The sequence below is a fragment of the Prionailurus bengalensis genome, chromosome B4 (assembly GCF_016509475.1).
Source record: "Prionailurus bengalensis isolate Pbe53 chromosome B4, Fcat_Pben_1.1_paternal_pri, whole genome shotgun sequence".
In the NCBI taxonomy this organism is placed as follows: domain Eukaryota; kingdom Metazoa; phylum Chordata; class Mammalia; order Carnivora; family Felidae; genus Prionailurus; species Prionailurus bengalensis.
The window spans coordinates 140,440,448-140,460,668 of record NC_057358.1 but is presented as its reverse complement, the minus strand read 5'-3'; the positions used below and the strand labels follow the sequence as shown (position 1 = coordinate 140,460,668).

The window sequence follows — 20,221 nt, the reverse complement described above, 5'->3', positions numbered from 1 at the left end:
CCCTGTCCCACCAAACAGGGAAACCGAGGCACAGAGAAGAGGCGTGGCCTGTTTATACCATGCAGCTAAATCGCGACTGCCACAGCCCGGCAGGCTCCCCAGGAGCCCAGGGCCACGTCCAGGGGGTCGTGGCCTCCGCTGCCCCACCGCCGACGCTCAAACCGTCCGTCCTGGTGGCCCTGCGGGAGTGGCCAGCGTGCGGTGGGGAGAGCTGTCCCGCGTCCTCCCCCTCCCGTGGCAGCCTCCGTGCACCTTGACGCCTCCCCTCACCGCCCGGCTGGGACAGGGCGCCACGGACACAGGACTCGCCGCACCGACCACGCATGGCCATTCCACGGCGGTGAGGTGGCCCTCACACGTCTTGCTCGGGCTTTGGGGCTCTTTTCCCAGCCTGCAAGCAGGCGGCCGTCATGACCGTCCCAGTTGTCGGGTGAGGAAACCGAGGCCAGAGGGCTCACGTCAGCAAAGGACGGGAGCAGCCAGAGGGAGCAGAGACAGCTGCTTCCGTGTGGAAGCCTTTCCGCCAGGCTGGACGCTCCACGGGTCTCCTCTGATCGCAGAGATGGAGGGAGCCTCACGGGAGACCTGTCCCCAGGAGATGCTCTGGTCTGTGGTACGAGGCAAGATGCTCGCTTACGTGATGGTCAGCCTCCAAGACGCCGGGCCGTTTGTTACCGAGACACGACCCAGCCCGTCCTGACCGATACGCTTTGGGTTCTTGGGAGACGACCGCCCTCACTCTCACGAGCCCCGGTGGCCATGAGGGTCTCAATGTTTTTCTCTAGCTTGCTGGTTTGTGGGTTTCTCTGGGACGTGCCCAGGGAGACTCTGCGACAGTGACGTCGGACCGCAGACTTCCTGGGCGGGCGGCTCTCAGGGGGTGAGCCTCCCGGATCTCCCGCTTGAGCCGCCTTTCTCTCCCTCACACGGCCCCCTCCTGTGCCCTCCGGCCTGTCCTTCCTCAGCTTGGACAGAGTGAGAAGTGGTGCCCCGGTCCTGCCCTATTTGTGCCTGGACTACAGAGCCCCAGGCTTCTCCCCCTCCACCGCCCCGTGGCACCAGTGGCCTCTGCCGAGCCTGCGTTCCGCCCCGTTTCCTCCCTCCCAGGCCTAGCCCAGCTCTGTGCCAGCGGGTGGGGGTCTCCTCCCGGGTCTCGCCTGGCTCTATGCCAGGAGCGGGGTCTCGCCTACCCCCCGCGATGGCTCCAAAGGCCAGGGGAGTCTCCTTACAGTCAGGCTCAGACTGCAGACAGCCTGCAGCTGAGCCACCAGCCACGGCTCCCGGGGCTCCCATTTTAGACAGAGCAGCTGGGAACTGACAGGTGTGGCTTCCCCGCGTCTAGGAGATGGAAACGTTCTCAGTGCCAAGACCCCCCTGCAGATCTGAGCGGATGTCTCCGGAAAGGGGGTCTCCTGTGGGGGCTCTGCTTCTCCGCGTGCAGGGCCTGGCCTCTGTGCGGTGGGGGGGGGGGGTGGACACTCACACACAGGGTGACAGGGGCCCCAGAGTAGCTGCGGGCTGGGCACCGTCCGCTCAGGGAGCCGCCCTGCTGGCCCTGGAAGGAGGTCCCCGCGGCCACCTGTGCGCTGAGCTCTGTGGGCCTGTCGCCCCCCAGACGCACCTGCTGCAGCCCCTCCCAGGACACCACGGCCGGCAAACAAAAGCCATGCTTACCAAAGGAGTTTTTCTTTATTTTCATAATTTAGCTGAATCAACACAAAATTGAATACTGTAAAACAAGAAAAAAAAAAACCGCTGTATCGTCTTAAACCTCCAGTCTCTGCCTTCGAAGGGGTCTACACTGGCTGTGGGAGGAAGTGCGCACAGGGAGGCGGCAGAGACGTGGGCGGGGCGAGAAGGCGGGACCCTCCCTCGGCCGCCCGCCACTTCGGCCACCAGAAACCGAGGTCCCCCCCACCCCCGGCCGTGTCTTTCCCTCCAGGACACTCGAACCTCTACATTTGTGGTGACCAAAAGGTAAATTAAATGCTCATGGACGTTGAAACGGGTCTAAATGGATCTTCTCTCCTATCTGTAGTCTATGGGTTGCTGGAACAGCTTCTATATATATATGTATATATATATTTTTTTTACTTTTTCTTTCTTTTTTTTCTTTTTTTTTTAGTAGCATCGAACTAGCATTAACACCTGTTAATCGGACTATCAGGTAGTGTAGTTCAGCGGAAACTCAGGAGAATGGAGGAACCCGGCGGACGACGGCCAGGCGACGGGGAAACAGAACTGCCCCTGGCTCACTGGGCCCGGAGACCCTGCCCTGCACCGAGGGCGCGAGAAGGTCGGGAGGGTCAGGCGCCGGCCATCCTCCGCACGCGGTGGCCACCCCAGCGTCTCAGCCGTCCGGCGTGAAGACAGAGCCAGCGGGACGTGGACTGGGGTCGGGGGTCGGCTGCAGAGACCCCTCCAGACCCGCCATGTGGGGGTGGGGGGTGAGAACAAGGGACGCGGAATCCGCCGGAAGAGGACGCACACACCGCGTCCGCGGAGACGGGCCCGAGCCAGGTGAAGACAGCCGCGTCCCCGCTGGCGCCCGCCGCGGCTCCCGCGACGTCGGGCGCGTCCTCGGCTGCTGTCCCCAGAGTCCTGCGCTCGCGCCCGGCGGGGGCCCCCCGCGCCCACCCCCCGGAACCTCCAGAGACACCGCGCTCTGCCGGCCTCTCGGGTCGGCCAGGGCTACCAACATGAACTGTTAAATAGGATTTTCTACAAATATACAGCATATAAAAACTGTTAAATATATAACTTTAGGCTTTGCAAAATACATTTAATGATCTCTTTCAAACAAGTGTTACTCGAGTTTTCTTTAATTTGCTTTCTGGAGCTAAATGGTGTATCAGAGGAGACAGCGGTCACGGGAGACCCAACATGCTCTTGGCGAATACTGGATTATCCCACTATCAGAAATGAGCTGCAGAGAGGCAGGTGTGACTGGTTAAAACAGAAAGTGATTTTAGTCGGTCAGGTCCATCTAAGCACAGCGCGCGGGGCGGGCGCCGTGGTCTGTGTCCCCGGCGAGGCGCACTCGCTCGCGGGGTCCGCGTGGGGGCATCGCCGGCCGCGGTCTGCGGGGCTGTGTCCTCCGCCGGCTGGGCCCCTCTCAGGGCGCGCCGCAGTGTCCGTGGGGCGGACGCGCCCGCCAGGGCCGCCCTCCGCGCCCCGCCGGGGCCCCCGGCACGTCTCGGCCCCCGTGTCCCCCAGTCGGACCCAGGGACTCGGACGGTGAGGGTGAGTCCACGTTAAAATAGATTTGCTCTTTGGTCTATTGAGTAAATACTGAAAGGGTAAGAAAATAAAACCGATTCGGACAGTCTGGGGCACAAGGAGAGGCCAGTCCTGCCCCGGGCCCGGCGCCACCCTTCTTCCCGGGCTGGTGAGGCCAGGCTCCCGCGGACGCCCAGCGCTGCCCCCGCTGTGTCCCAGGCTGGGCTCCTCGCTGCCGCGGACACACTCAGCTCAGAACGCCAGGGAAGCGGGCTGTCCTTGGCAGGCTACAGAGAAACGGACGGTGGGCGGGTGGCAGAGAACAGGTGGTGCCCACGGAGGACAGAGGGCCGTGGCTGAGGCGTGGACTCTCCAGGGAGCCAAGGCCACTCCCGGGGCCCCTCTGGGGCTGCGTTTGTCAGGAGACCTGAGGAACAGAGAGAAGAGAGTGTCAGCCCGCAGACACCAAGGGTCGCGGTCGGGAAGGAAGGAGCCCAGGGCACGCCCGCCAGGCTGGCCTCGGGCGCGGTGCAGTGCGCATCACGGGCGCCCGTCCTTGTCCCTCCCCTGGCTCAGACCAGCGTACTTTCTCCAGGACATAACATCAGACTTCAGGTCTACGCCTGCCACAGGGAGTCGCTCTGGGAAGCACGGTCCTTCCTCTGTGTCCCTGGTGGGGACCCCCACCCCCGCGCCGGGCGTGACCGCGGGCTCCCGCCCTGAGCACTGCTAGCCAAGGGCACGGCCTGTGCTGGACGGCAGTTTGGCTCTGAGCCCCGCCCACCCGTTTCCCTAACGCCGTCTGGCGCTGTGCCATGCACACAGCAGGTGTCGCCTAATTGCGTGGCGACAAGTGATGGTAATGAAGTGTCACAGGCCCGCGGAGCCTCTGGGAGGCCAGAGGTGGGCGGGATGCAAGCCCCTGGTTGGTGACGCCCCTGCATCCCAGAGTCCCAGCAAACATGTCAGGCTGAACACGCTCACGGCCACAAAGTGTGAGGTGATGGTCGCAAGCCACGGCTGTAGGGTGGGGAAAATGCCACCCTTAAAGCAGCAAAGGCAGAAAAGTGGGGGGCATGGGGGTCTCCCTAGACCAACACGGCCTCACACCACTGGACCTGCGACCAGAAGCCTGGTCCCAGGTCGTCCCAAATCCCCACGCGGCCCCTGTCTCCCTTGTCCCCCAAGGTGGCCCCAGGCCCAGGCAGGGACCCTGGGGCTCTGGTCAGGCACTCAGGGGCTGTCCCGCCCCGTGCAGCCTCCCCGCAGGGGCCCCCAGGCAGGGGACGGGACATAGGACAGAGTGACGGCCGGGGTGGGGAGGCTGTCAGCCATCCCAGCTCAGCCTTCTCTCTCCACGCAGAGGCACCCCCCGCCTCCGGCTGGCCCCCATCTGCACCCCACCTGCCTGAGGCCCCCACCACACTCCCGCCCAACCCTGTCCGCCCCACAGGCCCCTCCCCCACCCCCGCTGGCCGCACCACGGCCTCTTAGCCTTCTCTCAAATTCTCAGTCCCACCAGGCCGGGCACGAGCGGTCCTTGTTCATGGGGACCCTCTCCCCAGGTCCCCCTGCGGAGAAGCCCATCCTGATGGGCCACCTGGAGTCGACCGTGCCCCGGCTGCTTACGCGGTAGGTGTGGGGGGGCCATCCTCAGGCCGGCCACGCCCCACCTGTCACCCCTGAGGACCCACTCAGGGAGTCTGGACACCTGGCTGCAGCGAGCCGTCCCGGGACAGAACAGATGGTCTCCGGGGGACAGATCGGGCTGCACCTGGCACCCTTGGCGCCCCAGGCACCACGGAACAGAAGAGCCGGCTCGGCTCACTGCATCCAGATCCCCTACAGCGACCCCGTTCTCCCCCGGAGGCCAAGGGCTCGTCTTCTCACTGACGGAGGCCGTGGCCAGAAGGGAGCAGGGCAGGGCCGGTGGGGCCTGGGTCCCCACGAGCCACCGAGGGCGGGCGGCTTGTTTCTGCAACAAAACCTGGCAAAGCGTCTGGACCCTCCCCTGTGCCCGCTCCACCCCCACCAGCGCCCTTGGGGGTCTTACAGCTTCCTGCCCAGGCTCCCCCCGCCCCCGCCCCCGCCCCCGCCCCAGGCAGAGCGGAATCGGCGTGGGATCTGTGAGCACTGGGGGAACAGGGAGATGGTGGCTCTCATCCGGGATTGCGGCCACCGGAACCACGGGAACAGAGGTGACTGACGGGGGTGCGGCCTGACCCAGACCCAGGCCCACACGCAATGCGGCCGTGGAGCCCTGGCGGGGCAGGGAGGGTGGGGGAGGTGTCACCAGCTGGGCCCCTTGAGGGTTGGCTGAGCCCCAGCTACACATCTGCGTCCTCCCACCGAGGTCCTGGACAGCAGAGGAGGGCGAGGGTGTGACCACCGGAGGTCAGCGACCCCTGAGTGCTTCAGGATCCACGCCTGAAATGGCCCCCGGGGGCTCGGGTGGCGGGGACCCCAGGCCCCCCACGGTCTGCCTGTGCGGGGTCCTGCAGACGGGGCCGGCGGAGCGGGGGCTCCTTGGGGTCATGAATACAGATGGTAGGCGGCGGCTGGAAGCTTTAGAAATCTGACAATTAAACCACATGAGCACTTGGTCGCATCTTTGCAACCAAAACGTATTGCTTTAATTGTCAAGATTCACTCTGTTCCCTGGAGCTCTTCTGGGGCCTGTGCCTCGGTCCCGTCCTGCAGCAGCTGCGTCCCCGCGCTTTCCAGAGAGGAATAACGAGACGGGTCTTGAGACAACGTGCCCCCTGAGGCTTGTCCTGCCGTCCGCTCCCCACCCCCCCCCACCCCCGGGGCCGCCCTTGGCTCCCCAATCCCCTGCGTCACATCTAGGCCCTCCCCCTGCCTCCCAGAGCCCCCAGCACTTTGCGGGACCCTCGCCTGGCCGGGGTTCCTCCCCCCGCCGCCCGGGACGTGCCCCCACTGTCCAGCCAGGCCAGGGAGGGCTGATGCAGACGCCTCGGGCACAAACCCTCACGGGCCCCCCAGGGCTCAACCGAGGAAAGTCTGTGCCTACTTTTCTGTTTCTCGTTCACGGGAGAACGGGGAAGGGCAAGCACGTAGACAACGAAATTCCACCGGCGTTTCCACATCCAAAGGTCAGTATTTGGAAAATTCCAGCCCATCTCCTTCCCCGGTGCAGTGTGTGCACACGGGGGGGTGGGGGGGGGGAGCTAACTCCACGTGGCCCACGAGGCAGAAATGCCAGGTCCTCCGCGCGGCTGGAGGGGGAATCCCTCACCGTCTCCCGCGACACCGGGTGAGACCCTCCGTCTAGACGCGGTTCCCCTCGCTTTGCTCACGGCGCCCGCGCCCTCCCCACAAGGCTGGGGGGGCACCACGCGGGCCAGCGCTGCGGCGAGGGGGCCGTGCCCCGTACAGCCGGACCCGTGTCACTTAACCTTCCCAAGGCCACGGCCTCGACCCCCACACACTGCCCCCTGCCAGCCACAGGGACACCGGGCACGGTCAGCGCTGTCGTTCTCTCCTTGGAAATCAAAGCCGGCCCGTCCCACTGACCCAGGAGCAAAGCCCCGGGTGGATACGTTCTGTCCCCGCAGGCCCCACGTCCACCAGCACACTCAGCCGGCCTCCCGTCAGGGTCACGAACTCCGGGGCTTTAGCGCCTCCAGGCCTGTGAGCGGGGGCGCTGCCCAGACCCGGGCACCCCGCTCCCCCGGCCCTGCTTCCTCAGCATAAAACGGGAATTGGGTGCCCTTGCCACAGGGCCCAGGAGGGGGTGACCCACCTCCTCGGGGGCCTGGGGGTGGTCAGTGCCGGGTCCCAAGGCCAGGACGTCTGGAGCGTCACACACGTGCTCTCCCCTGACAGCTCGGCCTCGGTGTTCCCCACGGACGGGAGAGGGCGTTCACCGCAGCTGTGGGCTGGGGCCTGCCCACCGTCACCAGGTGGGACCACCAGGGCCGTGAAAGGTGGACACCTGGCTGTCGGGGTCGCTGGTGAGGCGGCAGGAGCAGGGCCTGGGAACCCACAGACCCGGAAGGCAGACGGTGGTCTCGGGAGCCGGGTCTCTGCAGCCCAGCTGCCCTCCTCCAGGCCGGCTGCCCTGATCTCGGGCGTCTGGGGACCACCTGACAACACAGCCTGCTGTGAGCAAGGGGACATGCCTCCTCCCAGAAGCTAGTGCCGCTCGCTCGCTCGCTCGCTCATTAGTCACGGATTTCAGAGAACGCTGCCGCTGGTCTCCAGCACTCCCACACACACGGATGTTTTCATCACTGCAGTGGCTCTGAAGACGCCAGGGATCTGGAGCCCGTGCACCGCATGAGGCCCTAGGCAGAGGGGGGCCACTGTCCCGCCCCGGGTGACAAGGCCTGGGGCCCCGGGCCATCACACCGCACGCCGGCCCTGCAGAGCTGAAAGACGGGCTTCGTCTCCCGGAGAGGGCGTCCCGGGGGAGGGGGGGTGTCCTCCTGGCAGAGAGCCCGGGGTGGCGGGTGGCAGTCCCGCCCGAGGGTGAGGCCACATCCAACCAGGGCCGGGCAAGGCTTCCCTGTCCTGCTCTCACGTCAACACTGGCGACCCAGGGCTCTCCGCGGAACACCCCGCCTCGTCTACCTCTGCTGAGCACAGAGGGATGCGGCCCCTCGAGGATGATGCAACCCTCAGGCCCCGCGTCTCCGGAGGGTGTGCCCCAGGCCAGCCCTTGGGCCGCGAAGCTCGATGCAGGACCCCCAGAGCACGGCCTCCAACCAAGCGCGGGGCCGGCTGCGGTGGGGGCGCTGTGCGGCCACCAGCTCACACACCAGCCTGTCCCTCCCACAGCTGGGGCCGGGCCTCGTGTCCGCTGTGAGACAGGACCCAGGCAGCACCTGGCTGGCAGGGCGTGTTGAGGATTCCGGGGCCAGACTTAAGCGCCGGCCCTGGTGCAGGAGGGCAGCCCGTCGGCACGAGAGCCAAGGACCCGGGGGCGGTGTCGGGAGCCACCCCAGCCCGCCCTGCCCTCCACCGATAAGCCTTCACGACTCTACTGTCTAGGGCCTCACAGTTCCCTCCCTCAGCAGTTTGCACCCCGAGGCCTGTCCTGGGTCCCTACACGTCTGTCTGTCTGTGCAGACCGACCGGCATCATCCGGTTTCTCAGCAGCTGTGCCCCGTGCCGGCTCCCCTCCCTGGGCCACAGGCCCCCACCCACCACTGCCGGCCGTGCTCCTGTCTGCCTCCGCGTCGCCTGGCCACGGGCCTTCCCCCCACCCCCGCCCCCCAGCCTCACGTGCCGTGCCCCTGGGTGGACTGGGGGACGGACGGCGAGCACGGCGGAGCTGAGGTGTCCCCAGCCTCTGTCCTGCTCAGGCCAGGCTTCCCTGGGCTCTTGGAGAGAGAAGCCTGAGCCCAGCACGTCCGGGCAGAGCAGAGGCGGGCGTGGCTTTCCTCCTCAGTGAGCATCTCTCCACCTTCTGCCTCCGGGCACAGGGCCGAGGGCAGCATGCAGAGGGCACCTGCACGAGGGCCAGTCCAGGGCGAGGCCTTTGTCGTCAGAGCCCCAGTCCCCTTCCCCACCATGTGCCTGGCCCCCAGAGACGGACGGGTAGGGTGGCCTGACCCCCATAAAGTCCCGGCCCGGCCCACAGCTGGTGATGGCCACCAGCTCCTCCCTAGGCCTGGTGACAGGGACTGAGCTGCAGTCAGAGCTGCGGTGATGGGTCCGGCGGGCCCGGAGGCAGGGTCCTCGCAGGTGTGGGCAGAAGCCAGCAGGGTGCTCCCGGCCCTGGGGGGGGAGCGAGAAGCGCGTCCAGCTCAGGAACCTTAGGTGGAGGCCCCTCTCGGGACCTCCCAGGGCTCCCGGCTCGTGGCCTGTGCGGGTGGCCACAGCTCAACCAAAAGCTGACGTGTGGGGGCCTCTGCCTGCGGGACGACATTGCTGGGCCCGGGGAGCGGCCTCACTGGCCTCTGGCTCCCTTCCTCGGGAACGCCCGCTTCTGTCACACCCTGAGGTCTGCCGGCCCACACAGGGGACCCCGGGGGAACCCTCCTGCTGTCCTGGCCGGCTGCCCCCTCCCCTGGGGACCGCACAGCTGAGCTCCAGTGACCACATGGGCTCCCACCTGCTCGGGGACATGTGGAGCCGGTGAGCCCCGGGCTTGGAGGGACCGAGAGGGCCATCGGACCGTCAGGCTGCAGGGAGAGTCCCCTGTGAACAGCCCCGCCTCTCGAGAGCGCGTCCGTCCTGGGGGCCCCCCCTCACCCGCACACTCGAGGGCTCAGGACTCGGCACCTGGGTCAGCGGGCTGGGGCCCTGTGGCCGTGACACCCCTGCCCTGGGGAAGGGTCCCGAGTGGGTGGTTCCTGTGCCCCCTCGGCCGCAGGAAGATGCTCACGGACAAGCCACCTGCGCGCGGTGCCTTGTCAGCTCGCGGGCCGGGATGGTGCTGTGGGCCGCCAGAGCCCCGTCGGGGGGTCGTTCCGCCCACCCCGGAAAGTTCTCTGCGGTGACAGGCAGGTTTCTCTCAGTACTCGGTCGTCTAAAAAACATGACAGAAACTTCCAGCCCGAGTCCAAGGCACGGCATTTTCTGTTCCTCATTAAAAGCTTGTGTTTGACGCGAGGTCAGGACCAGGCACCTGTGTTCAAGAACGCGCCGTTCTGGATTGAGAGCCCCGAACAAAAGGTCCTAATAAACAGCAGACACGCAGACACCGTGAGACACGGAGGCGACGGCAGCCTGCCTGGATAGAGGCTCGGAAAGAGCTGTTGCCATGGGGAAGATAAAGACATAAGCAAGGAAGAAGCTTCTGGAAAGGCCACGCGTCATCCCGCCGGGTCCCGCCACCCGTGCATGGTTTCCTCTCCGGGACTGTTCCCTGAAGCTGTATGGCCAGTCCACACACAAGGAAGCCTGGACCCTGTGTTCTCCCCAAACCCAGGCTCATCAGAGTGACCGGACTGGCCGTGGCTTGCCCGACGTGGCTGACGGCAGCTCCTTGGGGTCACCGAGTGGGTTGGCGACCTCAGAGCAGCCCCCGCATCCTCCGTCCCGACGTGTGAGCGGCACAGGCGTGTCTGGGCCGGGTGAGGCGCGCTCCATGCACCCTGCGGTGGGTCTCCGGGCGTGGGCTCACCGGGTCCACCCCTGTCTGTCCTTCCTCTCAGCCTGCGACTCACTGCGTCCTGGGCTCACTCTGCAGGGCGCTGGGGGGGTTCCAGTGGGCATGAGGTCCTGCCTGGCTCTTCAGGGAGGTGAGGCTCTGACACCGGTCAGGAGGCTGATCGGCCTGGGGGGCCGGGCGGGGAGCCCCCTGAGCACGGGCCTGGCCACAGGGATGGAGACGCAAACTGAGACGGTCCCCTTAGATGACAGGCTCGGAGGCCCCTCCTGCTCCTGCTCTAGAATGAGGCTAGACCACGTGGCCACCACACGTGTCCTGGGGCCACGGCCGGACCACTGCTTCCCAGGGTCTCTTAGCACCAGGTCGGGGCTCGCGTCCGGGGTCTTGACACTGCTCAGCTGTTTGTGATCTAAGCACCCTAGGTTACTTCGGCGCTGCCTGCCTCAGTTTCCCCAGGTGTAAACACATCCCCACCTCCCCACTTCCTGTTTATAAACGATCAGAGCAAGTCTGACGGAGCCAGCACCAGACAACTGCCTCTAACACTGAAAGGGAGAACAGCCGAGCAGGTGGTGAAGAGCCCAGCCCTCCACCCAAAAGGGTTTCTGCTCGTCCTGCGGCTGTGTGTGCAACTCGCTCTTTCCTCACCGGGGCGGGGTGGGGGCGGCCCCGGGGGCTGATGGGGGAGTGGGGGGTGGCCCCGGGGGCTGACGGGGGGGGGGTGGTGGGGATGGGGGTGGGGGTGGGGGTGGGGGCGGGGGGGGCGGCCCCGGGGGCTGATGGGGGGAGTGGGGGGGGGGCCCGGGGGCTGACGGGGCGGTGGGTGGGGGCAGGGGGGGTGGGGGTGGGGTGGGAGGGTGGGGGGGGTGGTGGGGGTGGGGGTGGGGTGGGAGGGTGGGGGGGTGGGGGTGGGGTGGGAGGGTGGGGGGGTGGTGGGGGTGGGGGCGGGGGTGGGGGTGGGGGTGGGGGCGGGGGGGGGCAGCCCCGGGGGCTGATGGAGGGAGTTGGGGGGGGCCTGGGGGCTGATGGGGGGAGTGGGGGGGGGCCCGGGGGCTGACGGGCGGTGGTTGGGGGCGGGGGGGGGGGTGGCCCCAGGGGCTGACGGGGGGGGGTGGTGGTGGGGGGGGGTGGTGGTGGGGGCGGGGGTGGGCGGCCCCGGGGGCTGATGGGGGGAGTGGGGGGGGCGGCCCCGGGGCTGACGGCGGGGGGGGGGTGTGGGCGGGAGGGAAGGGGCCCCGGGGGCTGATCCCCCGGGCCCCAGAGCACCTGGACGCTGCCTCCAACACATCCTGGGTGAGGTTCCTGAAGGCCCCGTTTCTGCTCTGAGCATCCGCACGTCTCCGGGCCCCCTGCCCCCCCCGCCCTGCTCACCTGTGCCCCCTCCCTCTTCACATCAGCTCAGAGCAAGCCCCCCGCGGGCGGATCCTCTACTGCCCGCATCCTCCGCTACCAGGCGTGTTCCCCAAGGCAAGACCTGTGCTCATGGGGACACGTGCCTTGTGTATTTCTGGAGCCACAGACGGCCTGGCATGCGCTGTGTGTGTCCAGGGAGGGAGGGAAGGAAGGACGGAAGGAAGGACGGAAGGAGGGACGGAAGGAGGGAGGGAGGAAGCAGTCCCAGAAGCTGACGGGCCCGGATCTGTGGGCAAACCGCCAGTGTCCACACGGCCGAGCGATCCCGGGCCAGGCTCTGGGCTGGGGGACAGGACGTGCTCATAAGGCACAGGCTTTGGAGCCGGTCTGCCCAGGTATGAAGGGCAGCCTGTGAGCTGGGCCCTCTTCTTAACCTCCCTGGGGGATGACGCTGACATCCCGCCTCAGGGGCTTGGGGGTCCCGGGGCGCAGTGGGGGGCGGAGCCACGGTGGGAGGAGCCTCAGAGAAGGGCCCCGGAGCCTGCAGGTGCTCTCAGACACACCCACCATCAGGCCCTCACCCTCGGCGCTCTGGGTCCCTGTGCCCTTCTCTGTGACACCGGGACAGGACAGGTCTCCCCACCAGTGTGGGGGTGTGGTTCTGGTTTGTTTGCTTTTAAGAAAAAACACGGTTTCATTTTAAGAGTCTCGCGTAAGCCAGAGGATGGGGGTGGGCCATGGCGAGGACACAAGCCGCGGTGACGCGGACCCAGCAGCCGCCGTCTGGATGGGAGGGGCGGTACCAGTGACCCGGCAGCCGACACCGCAGGCGGGGCGGCTCCAACCACAGACCCTCGTCCTCTCTCAGCCTGAGCCGCGTGGGGATCCAGGCGTGGGCAGGGCTGGTCTCTCGTGAGGCCCCTCTCCCTGGCGTGTGGACGCCGACCCTTCCCCGTGTCCTCGAGTGGCCTTTCTCTGCATGTGTGGACCCTGTGTCCCTTCTCACCAGGACACGGGTCCTGAGGGATCAGGGCCCCACCTGCTGACCTCACACGACCCTAATGTAAAGGCTCGACTTTGAACCCATAGCTGCTCGGGCAGATATGACCCTCGGGTCTGAGTGATGGGAAGCTTCTCAGCTGGTGTCACCCACGCGGGAATTTCTGAAGCACATCACTCTTGCCTTTTGTGCCCCACACGGGTCTGGGCTCGGTGGCCTGCCAGCCGGATGGTCTGACTGAATCCTGACCTCTCGGAGCCTCAGTTTCCCTGCCGGTGAGGTGACAACGACACCCAGGGCGGGGGGGAGGCTGGGGGTCCATCCAAGTGCCGGGGGCGGGGCCCTCGCCGGCTCCGGTGACCGAGGAAACCTCCCGGACGTCGGTTGGAGAAACCCCAGGACAGACTGGACTCAGCCCGGGTTCCAAGGCTGCCGGTGTCACCTCTACATGGAGGACACAAGCCGTGGCTCCGGAACCGCTCACGTCCCAGCAGCCACGCGCGCAGACCCCCAAGCCCTGAGCGGGCCGAGGAGCCGGCCGTGCACCTGACGGAGGCGGCAAAGACATGGCTTCCCCGGGCGGCTCTCAGGTCCGGAGGCCAACGTGCGACCGGGGCTTAGGGGGCGAGGACCAGGGGCCACCCCACTGTGGCCGAGGGGAGACGCGGCCCTTGGGGGCCTCCTCTCCCCTCTCCCTCCACCTGCAGAGGCAGCGGCCAGCATCTCCCCCGCTGCCCTCCCACGGCCGCTCCCCTGCCGCCCCCTACAAGGACATCTGTGGCCGCACGTGGAGCCCCCCAGACGATCCCCACCCCACGGCCCCCGCTTCAGATCACATCTGCAAAGTGCTCCCTGGCTTCTAAGGCCACGTTCCAGGCCCTGGAGCAGGACCTGAACGTGTCTGGGGGCCGTGGGTCAGATAGTCACAAACACTCACTAATTCCAGAAAGAAACCTCCTTCCTGGAGTGGTCAGGAGGACGGGCCCTTCCTCCTCTGTCCCCGCAGGGGCAGCGGAGGGCCTCCCCCAGGAGAGGTCGGACGAGAGGCCGGGCTCCCTGCTGCTGGTGCACAGCTGCCCCTCGGGCGACGGGGCGGGTGTAAGGGGGGCTGCACAGCTGCCCCCCACCAGGATGAGGTCCGGACTCTCCCTTCCCTCTGGACCTTCCCCCACGGGGTCATCCTCAGCCCCACATCTGGTCGTCGGGTTCCACACGATGAAGCTCGTGGGCCCGTGTGTTTATGAACCGAATCCTGAGTCTGGGATATCTGTGACACCTGACCCCATGGAGGGGGCACGACCCTTCCCCGTGCGGGGGGCACGACCCTTCCCAGAGTAGCCCGTCTCCCGCGTGCAGAACACAGAGCGCCTGGGATCTCGCAGCGGCTGGGTGGGGTCTGAGGACACCGCCCCGGGGAAGGAGGTGCCCCAGCATCCCTGGGGCCCAGCCAGTGGGCCTGCCCTGCCCAGGTCACCCTGCTGGGACAAGCTGCTGCTTCTAGGACGGTCGGCCCCTCCTCCACCTCTACTGCTCATCAGCCACGGTCTGGCGGTGCTCGGCGGGATTTGCTGACCACCCTGGGATGACGACGACGCTGCTGTCCGGCTATTGCGGGAGCAGTTAGGAGGCACAGAGCGAAGCTTGTCATCCCCCCCGAACCCACAACCCACAAGGGCACATGCTAGCCCCCCTGCTCTCTGTGAAATGTCCCCTCAATCAGGGGGGGGGCCCGTGAGGACACATAACGCACTGGACTCTGACCCGGGCTCAGGGCCTCTGGCCGGTGCTGGCTGGGCCCTCGCTGAGGCGGTTCAGAAGGTTCTGTGCTCTGCACAAGGGAGCCCGGGTGGGGGCTGAGCCTGACAGGCTGGGGGCCACCTGTCCCGGCCCGGCGACCTCACAGCACGTCCCTGCTGCCTACTAAGCGGCGTGAAGCGGTCAGCGCCCCTTGTGACCGGAGAGAGCAGCCGGGCACTGTGTGGTCATCCCCGCAGCTCGGGGATGGGCCCGGGGAGCCAAGGGGGAGAAGCTGGGGGACCCCAGGGCCCCTGTTCCCCGTCTGCAAGGCCCCTGAGCCACCCAGCTTTCCCCGGGCCTGAGGAGATGGGCCGCGAGACGAGCTCCTCGCTGGGCGGAGCAGGATCTGGGAAGAGGTAGGAGGACTGTGAGCAGCCTAGGCGGGGGAGGGATCGCCGAGAATCTCCGAGAGTCAGCACGTTTGGTGCTGATCAGACTCCCACTGGCAGAACAGCCCAGGCCGTCCCAGGACAGGCGCGGGGGCAGGTCCCCAGAGCTGGCTGATTCAGCACCCGCCTGCCGAGGACACAGATCGCGGTGACTGAGCTGAACCGTGTGGGGCAGGGGGGTGGGGTGGGGGGCGGTGGTGGTGCTGGGAGGTGTGCACGGCAAATATCAGGCAGAGACGGCACACAGAGATGGCGGGAAAGCAAGCACACGCGGAGGACGGAGCCACCACGAACCCCTTTCCCCAGATCTGTCTTAATGTGTGTCTTTTTCAGTCATTCTGCTCCCAAGCAGGGAGTCTGAGATCAGAGTCACCTCGGGGTGCACGTGGATTGCCGCAGACACCTAAGCTGTGTCACCCCTCGTAACACCTGCCGCTCAGCCCGGCCACGAACACGGAAGCGGTCGGCTGCTCTAGCCGGGGCCTTGGGGGAACGCAGGCTGGCAGTGATTGCGCAGCCCTTCTGTGCCATGAGGCAGAGAGCCGGGGGAAGAAGTGGGGCGGGTGGTGCCAGGGCCGCACCTGGGAAGGAGCGTATCCTTCCCTTCAACTTCTACAGCGAGAGCCAGAAGGAGTCTCGGACTCACGTTACCTCCCGCAGCTGAGAACTGGAGGAACATGAATTCACTGCTCAGCTAAACAGTGTAGCTTCTCTCTCTAGAAAATAAGACCTTTTTGAATCTCATATGGGAAAACTATATTTCTTTCTTTACAGCGGCTTTTTCCTTCCTTTCCTCATAGCTGTCTTTCTTGGGGTCCATCTCCCTGGAGAAGTTTCTAGAAAGTCTGGTCCAGCTGGATCCTAGCTAGACGGGCTCTCGGGAGCTGACTTGGTAGATACCAGTCTGCTATTTCTATTGAGTGGCCACTGCTATAGGAAAGCCACGTTTTCTCCTCCTTGGGGAGGGCACCCACGCATCACGGGGCCCCTGGTTTGGGGTCACGGTCACCACAGACACTAGCATCCGTTTCTAACACTAAGACAAGGGCGGCTGGGAAGGCGAGACCTTGATCGAAGGAGAGGGTGGTGAGGAGGGTTTTGTGCCTTCGAGGCAGAGTCACAGCTGAGCCTTGGGCTCTGACCCCACGTTTGCTCACCAGGCCCTTACGGAGCGACCAGCTGCTGTGCCCCGGAAATACCAGGGTGCTGCGTGACCGGGAGCCTCACTGGCTCCTAGGGCCCCCCCGCTTTTCTGTGACGAGGACCCCATTTTATTTTAACGTTTATTTATTTTTGAGACAGAGAGAGACAGAGCATGAGCAGGGAAGAGGCAGAGAGAGAGAGACACAGAGTCGGAAGCAGGTTCCAGGCTCCGAGCTGTCAGCATAGAGCCCGACACGGGGCTCGAACCCACAAACCACAAGATCATGACCTGAGCCGAAGTCGGATGCTCAACCGACTGAGCCACCCAGGAGCCCTGAGGACCCCACTTGAGAGAGCTACAAAGAGATGGGGGGCTGATTACCTGCCCAGTGGACACAGGCCCCCAAGGACACACGGAAAAGAACACCAGTGTAGGTGTGTGCAGAGGTGTGGCTATGTGTACATGTGAGATTGTGTGTGCAGGCGGGGTGGGCGTGTGGCTGTGTGTGCACATTGGACGCGCCTGCCCCCCTCCCCCCGCTCTGGAGGGTCTTTGCGGGGCGTCCTGACTCTGGGCTCAGATTTGGTGGGAGGTGCTCACAGGGTCCAGGACCCATGGCAACAGCGGCCTCCCCTGGTGAGTGCAGGGCGTGGGCCACCCCAGCCCGGTGGCTTTCAGCCTCTCGCACTGTGTCCCTGCCCCGTCTGGTCTATCGGTACTTGGTCCTGAGACCTTGCAGGCTGCTGGGGACCAGCTACAGGGCAGGTCTGAGCTGGCGCTCCCCATCTTCTCCTGTGGCTGGACACCCCCACGGGGGACGTCTCTGGGGCTCACAGACCTGGCCACAGCTCTCCTGGTGCCAGGCGGGTTTCCACGGCCCGCCTTTCCCTTCCTTCTGGGGCCACAGATGAGCCCCCGTCCTCTCCCCTCGTGCGTCCCAGGCAGGTCTTTGCCCAGAAAAGTCTCCACACCGGGGCCTCTCTGTTGCCCTCCCTGCAGAGCTCAGGAAAGGCACTCAGCAACCCACAGCTTCAGTTTCTACATCCACTAAATGGGACTCTGAAAAGGGACCGGCCAGACAGTTTCTGCAGGGGCACGATTCCCCCTCGTCATGCAGGAGTGGAAATGGGAACAGTCAGTTGTCCAAGGAGCTACTCAAGATCGCACGACACACTTATCCGCGCACGTGCGGCAACACTGAGGTCGTTCTTGAGTCGGCCCGCGGGCTCCTCGTCTGGGCTCTCGTGCGCGCACAGGGCCCCCTGAATAAATAAAGGGAGGCTCGTCCCCTAGGTCCCAAATAGAGGTTTCACCGTGCGCAGCGGTCTACAAGGAAGCCTGTTCTGCCCTGAAAAAGCCCCAGCCCCAGCCCAGCCTCCCGCGTCTCAGGGAATCGCTCCCACCCAGCCTGAGCCCCCGGAGCCCACCGGCGGCTCACTCCCCAGCCCGCGAGGGCCACTGGCAAGGTGCCAGAAGCCAGCACAGCCCGGGGCTGCGGGCACATGGGATGCCACATGAGGCACAGAGAGACGGCTCTAAAATCCGGAAGGATCCTGCGTCCACGCTTTCATTGGCTGTTTCAGTTCTCACTCTGCTTTTTACAAACGGAAAGCAGAAGGCACAGATGGTGCCAATGCAAGAGAGTCGGCAGGGGTGCCATGAGTGGGGCCCGCCCAGTGTCCCCCCAGGGCCCCAGGCGACACGGGGACCCGTCTGGTGACCTCCCAGGGCCCCAGGCGACACAGGGATCCGCCCAGTGACCTCCCAGGGCCCCAGGTGACACAGGGACCCCCCCCCCCCCCCCGGTGACCTCCCAGGGTCCCAGGCGACACAGGGACCCGCCCGGTGACCTCACGTGGCCCCAGGCGACACAGGGACCCGCCCGGTGACCTCCCAGGGCCCCAGGCGACACAGGGACCCCCCCCCCGTGACCTCCCAGGGCCCCAGGCGACACAGGGACCCCCCCCCCCCCGTGACCTCCCAGGGCCCCAGGCGACACAGGGACCCGCCCGGTGACCTCCCAGGGCCCCAGGCGACACAGGGACCCGCCCGGTGACCTCCCAGGGCCCCAGGCGACACAGGGACCCCCCCCCCCCGTGACCTCCCAGGGCCCCAGGCGACACAGGGACCCCCCCCCCCCCGTGACCTCCCAGGGCCCCAGGCGACACAGGGACCCGCCCGGTGACCTCCCAGGGCCCCAGGCGACACAGGGACCCGCCCGGTGACCTCCCAGGGCCCCAGGCGACACAGGGACCCCCCCCCCCCCCCGTGACCTCCCAGGGCCCCAGGCGACACAGGGACCCCCCCCCCCCCCCCCGTGACCTCCCAGGGCCCCAGGCGACACAGGGACCCGCCCGGTGACCTCCCAGGGCCCCAGGCGACACAGGGACCCGCCCGGTGACCTCCCAGGGCCCCAGGCGACACAGGGACCCGCCCGGTGACCTCCCAGGGCCCCAGGCGACACAGGGACCCGCCCGGTGACCTCCCAGGGCCCCAGGCGACACAGGGACCCGCCCGGTGACCTCCCAGGGCCCCAGGCGACACAGGGACCCCCCCGGTGACCTCCCAGGGCCCCAGGCGACACAGGGACCCCCCCGGTGACCTCCCAGGGCCCCAGGCGACACAGGGACCCCCCCGGTGACCTCCCAGGGCCCCAGGCGACACAGGGACCCGCCCGGTGACCTCCCAGGGCCCCAGGCGACACAGGGACCCGCCCGGTGACCTCCCAGGGCCCCAGGTGACACAGGGACCCGCCCGGTGACCTCATGTGGCCCCATGTGACACAGGGGCTGGGACGGCTGTGGCCCACCAGCAGGCCCGCCCGGGCAAACGCCCACCTGGGAGGGGGCACCGGGGCCCACACGGCTGGAGTGCCCCGGTGAGATCTGGTCATACAGGTCACAGAGGTCACAATGTGTGGGGGGCGTGGTTCAGATGCTCAGGTTCCCACTGAGAGTCTCTCCGCGATCTGAGAAGTCACGGCGACATTCGAGGAAGCTCCCTGCTGCCCCCTCCCCAGCCTGCCCTCTGCCCTGAGAGCAGGGGCCCGTCCGGCCCTGGCAGAACCCACGGGGACCGCCCCGGACTCATGACCATGTGCTGGGCCCCCCGTGGGTCTCCAACACGACCACCCCCAACCCCTTCCACGGAGGGGCGTGCAGAGACCTCATCTGCTCTGGGAGGACCCCCTCTGTCGGCCGCTAGCAGGCAGGTGAGGGCCCTCCATCCTGAGCCAGGCTCTGGCCCGCAGACCCCGCAGGGGCGCCCGCCCTGTCTGCTCTGCTGGTGCGTCACCATCCCGCTAACGCTGCATTAGGGAAGGTGACGGCTCCACTCGGTCCTCTCGAGGCCGGGACCCCCGGCAGCCTCCTGCCCAGGTGCCGCCCCGCTCCTTCAGGGAGGCGTCCCCACTGGGTGAGGACCCCAGGCTGAGACTGACCCCGAGTCCCCTCGGGGCTCCTGCCGAGTCCAGCTCTGCCCACGACTCCCGGGAGGACCCGATGCCCCCTCACTGCCTCCATGCGCCCACTCCCTGTGCCTGTGCGGCCAGGGCAGAGCCACCAGCTGGGTCCGGTCCCCGCCACCTCCTTGCTGGCAGGGAGACCGACTGGCCTTCGAGCTCCCTAAAGTCTCGGGTCTTTTACGACAGCCCAGGTTGCCAGGCGGCCTTCCGAAGGGGGGCGTTGACAATCCAGGGTGAGGTCTGCAGCCTGGACACCCGCCCTCTGTCCCCGCCCCACGGCAGCGCCGGCTTTGAGGTCCTTCCCTCGCCTGCGCTAACCGGGCGGCTGCCCCTGCCAGCCCCACACCGGACCCCAGCCGGCACGGGGGCACGGCGGCCTTGGCCACCTGCCGTGAGCAGCAGACCCGTGGCCCACGTTCACAGGCAGGTGGCACCTAGGGGACGCAGAGATGACAGAGCGGGCGGGTGGCGCTCTTCAAAGGCGGCACCAGAAGTGCTCTGGCCGAGGCCTTGCCGTCCGCCGTCCACAGTGGGGAGGGCGGCCCCGTGTGCTCCGGGAGCTCAGGATCAAACCCCTTCCCCGGTCTCCTTCCTGGGAACACTGACGGGAAAATGAACACTCCCAGTATGGAGTCAGCTCTGCGCGGCCGGGTCTGGGCCTCTGAGCTGGAGTCCCGCCGGGCCGCTGTCCGTCCCGAGCCCTGGGACCGGGCGGTGTCCACACTGGGGCCGCTGTCCGTCCCCGAGCCCTGGGACCAAGTGGTGTCCACACTGG

General features: G+C 66.7%; 1 protein-coding gene across 2 annotated transcripts in view; it reads right to left on the bottom strand.

The window, feature by feature from the left end:
• Positions 1–1,670: 1,670 nt before the first annotated feature.
• TAFA5 (TAFA chemokine like family member 5) overlaps positions 1,671–20,221 on the bottom strand; it is a 191,963-nt gene continuing 173,412 nt past the window's right edge. For both annotated transcript variants that reach the window (XM_043562981.1, XM_043562982.1), the window contains exon 4: positions 1,671–3,646. In XM_043562981.1, the coding sequence (XP_043418916.1) occupies positions 3,638–3,646 (9 nt within the window). In that variant the 3' untranslated portion in view covers positions 1,671–3,637. The remainder of the gene's footprint in view (positions 3,647–20,221) is intronic.